The following is an 8142-nucleotide window of genomic DNA, read 5'->3' as shown; positions in this document are numbered from 1 at the left end:
CATGTGAAGGCCACTAGAAATGCCGGATAATAATTTGTGCTCAAAATTTGTTTTTCGCTATTTTCAAATATGGCCGTCATAGAAGCGTTCGTTGGCGGCAGGCAATTTATTTATGTAACTTGCTTTGCTCGGACTGAAAATTAGCACGAAAAGATTTCTAAGATTGTTTGATAATAATTAGTGGTCATAACATATTTTTGTAATTTAGGTTATACGGCTTAGATATAGCGTTGTTATATTTCAACCATATCTGTTAGATTCCATTTTCTTGTAAACTATGCCAAAGTATTAGTAGAAATATTTAGGGGGAAAAAATGCTAAACTACTGCCGAATTTCCTGTACTATGAATACCAAAACAACGATAATCCAGAATACTCAGAACAAAACCAACTTAGAAATGTTCGTTTCTTAAATTAGCCCAAATCGGGAATCGACCTCCTCATCAAGCGCCCATAGTACTAACTGCTGTGCCACCGAAGAGCATGAGCACACCCCGTAAACTGAACCCGACCACGCGCCCACCGTAGGTGGGGTACCGGGCTCGTATTATAATAAAATTCGATACTACTATGACACTCATACATATTAGAAACATTGTGATGCAATATTCTGCTATAAAACAATTAAAATAAAATTTGACAAAGAAATTTTGTGTCATGTGGACTTTAGTGAAAATTATTTCTTTATTATTATTAGAAGAAATTCGGTCATATCACTTCGGTGGCAGTAGAGGACGAGTCTCTCTACATACTTGTGTACTGTATTACTTTGATTGTCAAACAGGTCTTCTTTCAAGTAAGCCTTTCTGTACAATGAGTCAATGCCTTAACCATGATGCTTCTGCAATATGAGTCCAGCCAGTATCGTAATAGATTTGTCTTTTACATGTTAAGGAAGCTTCATGATCAAGTTCCAAGCTTAGAGCTTGGGACTACCAAGCTGGGTATGGAAAAGGAGCCCCAGACGGAATCGGCGCAGTGGTGAAAAGGACAGCCGACGTTCCTTCGAAGATTTTGTCGGAGTTGTCCAGCAAAACGTGCGATTTGATGTCACTGTAATTACTGAAGAAGAGATAACGAGAAAGAAATTTCCAGCAAATGTTCCCGGTTTCAAAGGAACAACCAAAACACATCAAGCTATTTGGTCTTCGTCTTCGCCCTACAGCGTTGCGCTAAGGAGTCTCAGTTGTTTCATTTGTCGAAGCAGCTACTTGCCATGCGAACACCACCTCTCCCGCACAGCTTGGAAAACTTTTGGCAATGCTACTGTAGTGTACCATTCTGAATTAACAGACCTACTATTTCTTAACATTGACGTCGACAAATGTCCGCTCAGAGAAAAAAAACTAGCTACCATTTTTTTGCCAACGTTTCGAGGTCTTTGCAACTTTGTTGGCAATTGTCCCTCTGCGAAGACCCACACCGACGACTGCTTCTTGCTTTCTGGATCATATTGATAGATCCATGTTTCATCACCAGTAACGATTTCTGAAACACGTCTCGATGTCCCGTTTTCGAAACGTATAAGTATTTCTCGGCACCAATCCACGCCAGCCTGTTTTTCAGTACCGGGGAGCAATCGTGGGATCCATCAACAACAAAGCTTCCTCACTCCAAGACGTTGATGCAGGATAGTATTGACGCTTCCCGAACTAATGCCTAGGATCTTCTTAATGTACGTGTACGTGATTCGTGGGTCTTCTCGCACCAACATTTCAGATGTCCACACATTTTCTGCAGTAACTGCTGTTTCCGGGCGTCCGCCTCTTAGGTCATCTTCAAGGTTAGTTTTGCCTCTTTTAAATTCCTTAAATCACCTAAAAACTGTTGCACGAGAAGGAGCAGAGTCCTCTAATGCTGACTGCAAACGTTCCAAACTCAATTGTTCAGTTAAACCACATTTAAAATCATAGAAGATCATAGCACGCAAATGTTCACGGTTAAGATCCATTATTGCAAAGAAAAAGCGCGGGAAGCGTTGTAGTAAAATGACTAACAATGTCATTTTTTTTTAAATTTAGCTAAATTGCTTTTGGTGATCTATTTTTAAATAAATTTGCTTTTTAAAAACATATAATACGGGTGGGTCCCATTTTTAAATTTCGAGCATCTCAAAACTTATTGAGTGCCCTACGTAACAAACATATTTAAACATTCAACATTAACTTAAAGTTGCAGCCTTGCGGCTTAAAATAAAATATTATTAAAAAAAATAGGAAAATCGTTAGAGTAGTTTTCTCTCAATCAGGTTCAAAGTTCAGACTTACAATTTTCGCAAATTTGCTAACTTTTTTCCATCCTCTAAGGACGAAACTGCAACATCGCATAGGTTTTGCGGTGTCTGTTAGAGGGTTAATACAAAAAAAAGAATACTTATATATGGAATGTAATTCCATCCTAGCAATGATATTATACTGCGTCATCCTAGGATACACTGGATAACAGTTTTTTTTTTGCAAGTTTGTGTGGCGCACGACGACATATTTCGTGGAGTACTTGCTCAGGCTACTTTTTCCAAATTCTCTAAGAGTACTTGACGCGGTGAATTCGATAATGGAAATGAACAAAAAAATCGATTCAAAAGTAGTTTTTGTTATGCAGTGGTATTTTTTACTTCGACAAATTTGTAATTTGATTGCCTATTGTTGTCACCTCCCGAGTTATATGTTCTAAGACCTAAACACTAAAAACGGTTTGAAGCGGAATAGTTTCTTTCGGTCTTCATAGGACAAAGGATTCCTTAAAGTGTTTAATAATAAAAGCATAATCAATTCTATAGGCAGGTATTTTATATTTCTAAACATCAGGATTAATTTAACATAATGTCAGTACTTAATGAACTTTCCCTATTACCCATTACCAACATAGTATGAACTTTCATGCTAAATGGCTGGACTGCAGGGAACGAATTTTATTTCTCTTCATCCTTATCCTTATTCTCCTTTGACTTCGGTTTGGCGCTGCGTTCGCGGTCGCGGGAGCGATCTCGATCCCGTTCCCGGGACCTCTCGCGGTCGCGAGAACGTTCCCGCGGTCGCGGCGACCGCGACCTGGACTTATGACGACGTGATCGTGAGCGCGACCGCTCTCGTCGATACGACCTGAGTACATATAAATTTTAGTGTTAATTTTAAAAATCACATAGCCAGTCGAAGGTTCTTAAACTATGTTTGTATTATGACGTCACACATTCATGAGTAAATTAATTTTTATGTTATGTCCTCAACATATCAATCTGAGTGTTCAATGTGGACTTAGGTGGTGTGTGCATACATGCTATTTGCTGTTTATTATAAATGGAAATAAGTCAATAACTAGCGTAACGTTTTTCCAAACTCTGTTGGGCGGGTGTGTGTATATCAAAATTTGTAATTTTTCATTGACTTACAAATAAATGGACGTAGGGTCCGCGCTAAAAAGTGTCCGAACTTACAGGGTGTTAAAATCGTATACAGGGCGTCAATCACGCTTTAGTCTTCGTTTGTTCAACTGACAGCGCGCTTGTCAATGATGCCGTATAGTGTAGTAAAACCTTGTAAAAATTACTCAACTAAAGCGAAAAAACACGGTGGTATACCATATTTTCAGTAAGTACTACATTGTGTTATAATAGTTATCATTTAAAAGTGTTATTTTATGCACTAGTATATATAGTATTTCATTTATATTTAAATTAATCGGAAATATAAATTACAAAAGCAATCAACATAATCAAATAGCTGTCTCTTTCCGACTCATTGCTTGCGTAAAAGACTGAACGAGACCCATCACGTCAATTCCAATTGTTTGAAACACAAGCGTTTGAAATATTTAGAACAACAATTTCATAGTCGCTTAGATGTTAATGTTATTACTAAAATATTTTTTAATACATGTTAGTAATACTTTCAAATATTATTGTACTTTTTTTACGGCTCGGGGTTACGAATCAGAAGACCGAAAATACATTTGCCCGAAATAACTTTTGCATGAATTTCCATAATCCCGAACATTGACTTATGATCCCGAAAGTATTTTTTTAGGTTTTTCGGAAAAATATGTGTATGGGCTACATTTATTTCTCTCGTGAGTTTGGGTGTAATTTGTGGTTGTCTATTTGTGTGTCCATGGCACCCGCGACACAGGGTTTCTCTAATGCGGGGCAATATTGAGTGTGTGCGTTATTATAATTATTATTATTAATTAGCACCTAAGTGTTTATTTTGGAAAACGTTTCTCTTGCGAAATCAATATCGCACATTTTAATTTTGTAATTATCTCACAACGGCAAATACCCTACTACCGTCATAGCCGTACTTTTTCATGCACAAGAAACATTTGCAAGAACTATGAGCAGTACGACTATGCCTGTTGACGGAATCAACCGTCGTCAGTGATAAACCGTAATAATTGTATTGAAGCAATGTAAGCACTACGGCATATAGAAAAGTGGTGACGTTTTTAAGCGCAGTATAATTTCAGTACTATGCACGAACGGGTTAAGAAAGTGGTAAGAAAAGAAAGGAAACCAGAGCTGATGCAAGCTTGATAAAAGACCATAATATTAAAGCTTCGGTATGTGATTACATCAATGAGTGAACAAAAACACTGCATAATAATACAAATAGTAACAACCTTGATAGCCTAACGGTTTGCACTGTGGGCACTGGAGTTCCCGGGTTCGATACAGGTAAGATCAATTTAACAAATTAACTTTTCTAAATGGTTCTGATCTTGGTATTCTATTGTAAGACCACCTGATTTGAAGACACCTGGTTTGAAACTAGGGAACTCTCTGCACATAATCCCCATGAGTATCAGAGCAACAGAATCCCAGAGCAGAACCAATTTACAAAAGTTCATTTCCCAAATTGGTTCTACTGGGAATCGACCCTGGGACTAAGAACGATGGAATTTATTACGGGGCATACGTCAGAACCCAGGCCAAAATAACTTTCGAAAAGTTCACATTTAGTTTTATAGTTGACTGAGCTGATTTTTACGGTTTTAAAAAAAATTCTCGAATAACTCGAGAAATCGGGTACGAGATTACTCGAAACTCAAGAAAAAAAAGTCAGACACCCTAGCTCGTAATAAATGGCATTGTATAAAATTCAACATTTACGTATAAAATTTATTTATAAATAATAAAGGCTACTCCATTATACCTATGTTCAAGTAGTTTTCACTAGAAGCTACATATGGTGCATTGTAGTAAGTTTCCAGTAGAAGCTGAATATGGTGTTTTTTTGCGCCTTTCAATTGTTGCAAGCAAAATTAGGCAGTACTGCAATGACATTACAATTTAAATTCAACGTTTTAGCTTTTTATATTCCTTTACATGTCACTACGTTTAAATAGGTTGACTTGGGACATTTTTTTCGTGGTTTTTGTATTAGACCCGTCGCCCATTTATTTGTAAGTCAATGTAATTTTTAAAGCAGATCTAGGTAAACTATTAAAAAACAAATGAAACTGCGCTACTCACTTCCGTTCTCTAGAATCAAAGACAAAACATACTAATTGTGAAATGAGTTAGTGCGACACAAGAACCAAATAAGAACTAGCATTGTCGTGAAAAAATTCTGCACTTACTTTTCTCTTATTCTATCTGGTTTTATGGATCGGGAACGTTCGCGATCCCTGTCTCTCTCCCTTTCCTCCTGCAATAATTCGCAATCGTTATAAAAGAAATAATATTTTCAAGTATACTACACTACTTTGATTGTAAAGATATATCTTAAACCATGCAGTAGTAGTGAACTTACATCTTCACGTCTATCCCGTTCCCTTCTGTCCCGCTCTTCTCGTTCTCTCATTCTATCTCTATCACGCTCACGCTCCCTGTCTCGCTCTCGGTCACGCTCCCTGTCATGCATGTGCATGGGCGGATGCGGACGGTAAGGCGAGCCGTAGGGTGGCGCCGTCATAACGTGGGGCGGGGCGCCCATGTGTGGCGGAGGGCCTAATGGTGGCGTAATGCCCATAGGTGGACCCATCACCGGCGGCGGCATCGGCCCAGGGCCAGGCGTCAGCTCCTTTATCTCGCTTGGCGCCCAGCCTGTTGGCTCGGGATGACCTGAATGGTTAGGGAAGTTATATTAAAGTCAATAAAAGGTGAAATTAATACTTCATTCAAGTGGATCGGCAAAGAAACAAATAATGATGTCGTACCTCGTTTGGTTGTCATTGGATAACTCTTCATAAAATGAAAAAAACAAAAGAAAAAGGTGATGGAAAGTATTATCGTACCCCAGTTTGGTTCTTCGTATGGTGCATGTGGCGGCGGGTAGTAGTGCTCGGGCGGCGGCGGCCCTCCGAAGTAGTCCGGCGGCGGGCCGGGCATATCTCGCCCATGCCCGCCGCGACCGTACTCGCGCCGCTCCGCCGTCATCACCTTCGAACGTCAAACATGAAATGCACAAATTGCGTTGTACGCCTTCCCAGAAGCTTTACTTCAAACTCATTCAAATGAACAAGTGTCAATATTTCTCCTACAGTTTATTTCAAATCTGTTTTTCGTAATCCAATTTTGTTACACATAGTTATTACAATAATACAGAGCTTTTGGGTTCAGTTCTTTTCAGAAATTCATCCAGATTAGTAAACAACCAGCAATTACAAAAGTAAAGCCCTGTATGCAATGAATTGCAAATTCAATAAACACACTTTTCTTTCATTTATACATTTTATTGCCCATGCAAGAAGTATATGCAAAGCAACTTTTAAAATAATTTTGTAAAAAAACTCACGCGCCGTCGTTGTTGATGACGCTGTTACGACATTCAGTTTGGCTTAAAAATATTGTAACAGAAAATTAATACAGAGTTCAAAGTAAAATCTGCTTACTTGGATTGTGTTCTCTCTCGCCTGGTAGTTATTCACTGGCGGTGGAGGCATTCCCTCATCATTTCTGATGGGACCTACATTAATAAAATTTAAATTAGCCGGGGAAAAAATGTTTTTTAATAGTAATCATTTCTTCTAACTTGACTGGTATGATTTTTCACAGCATGTGTCTAAGGATTTTTATGTCAGTCTGATTAGTTCAAAATGAGATCAAACCTGGTGGTCTTCGTAGATCAGGTGCAGGTGCACGTGGTGGTGGGCCGACATGGAGCCCCACGCCCGCCTCGGTTACACGCATGCGGCGCTGACGTTCACAGTATGCACTCCAGGTAACCTCATTAAAACCATAATTGAAGTAATCTGGCAAAATACCAAATAAATTCAGGCTCTACTCTGCGAAAATCCATGTTAATAAAAATGAAAATTACTTTCCTACTCTGTGAACACACTTAATGTAAGTTAAATCATGCAAAAATAGCTGTGCTTTCCCTACCCTTTCTGCATAAAATTATTCAAATTACACTAACACAAGCGCAACTACAGTCACAAACACCACCACCAAAAAATTTTCCCCATATGTGTTTCGGCCCAGGTTCAACCAATCGCCAACTTCTTGATTACATTTATAAATTTTACATCAGGCAGGCTATTTAAGGTGATGAATTTCCCACTCTTCATAGTTGCTTATTGTAATACAATGTACTATATAAATTTAATACATCTTTACTAAATGCATAAGCAAAACATGTAACTTAATACAAAGATCGAACACCTAGGAAAAATTTCTTCGATCTGGCCGAATTCGAACCAACTTCTCCTAGCAAACCGTGTTAGATGTCCCTTTTGAGAATTTTGACCCTTTTTTAAAATATTTTTGTAGTTTGATTTTGTCACTTGTTTCCAGTAGATCAGATCTAAATAAACACTTTTTATTCATGTTATTTTTTCGTCTATGGCCTATAATTATTGACAAAATTGACAGGTTTTTTGTTGAGTTCAGCACAGAAAAATGGAAAGTTTAAATTTTGATATTATTTTTTAATCTTATATTTAACAAGACCTGTAACACTCGGGTGTCAATGTCGGCCTTGTGATGTTAATCCCTGTGGATTATTCTACTCTAACGTGTCGCCTCATAGTGAAACGCAAGACCTTACATATGAGTATAACAATAATTTTTTTTATGAATGCTTGTTTTCAGTAGGTTAGACCTAGATAAACAGTTTTTCTTCTCGAGTTCTTAGGTTTTCGCGATTGTTACACATAGGAAATGAAACTATTTTTCCGGATTTAAATCGCGTATATTTGTTTTTT

At 38.0% G+C, this 8142-nt stretch overlaps 1 protein-coding gene across 1 annotated transcript; it reads right to left on the bottom strand.

The window, feature by feature from the left end:
• Nucleotides 1-2777: 2777 nt before the first annotated feature.
• On the bottom strand, nucleotides 2778-7506 carry LOC113233346 (cleavage and polyadenylation specificity factor subunit 6-like). Its single transcript, XM_026468450.1, has 7 exons — nucleotides 7465-7506; nucleotides 7045-7216; nucleotides 6829-6902; nucleotides 6232-6376; nucleotides 5748-6058; nucleotides 5575-5642; nucleotides 2778-3101 (listed from the first exon to the last, which is right to left on the bottom strand). Exons 1-7 carry the CDS (start codon nucleotides 7504-7506, stop codon nucleotides 2912-2914), a joined length of 1002 nt encoding a protein of 333 aa, XP_026324235.1. The 3' UTR covers nucleotides 2778-2911.
• Between the last annotated feature and the right edge of the window lie 636 nt (nucleotides 7507-8142).

Source organism: Hyposmocoma kahamanoa, unplaced genomic scaffold (genome assembly GCF_003589595.1).
Source record: "Hyposmocoma kahamanoa isolate Upper Pololo Valley unplaced genomic scaffold, ASM358959v1 78, whole genome shotgun sequence".
Lineage (NCBI taxonomy): Eukaryota > Metazoa > Arthropoda > Insecta > Lepidoptera > Cosmopterigidae > Hyposmocoma > Hyposmocoma kahamanoa.
Note: the sequence above shows the minus strand (reverse complement) of the source record. Positions and strands in the feature narration are given on the sequence as shown.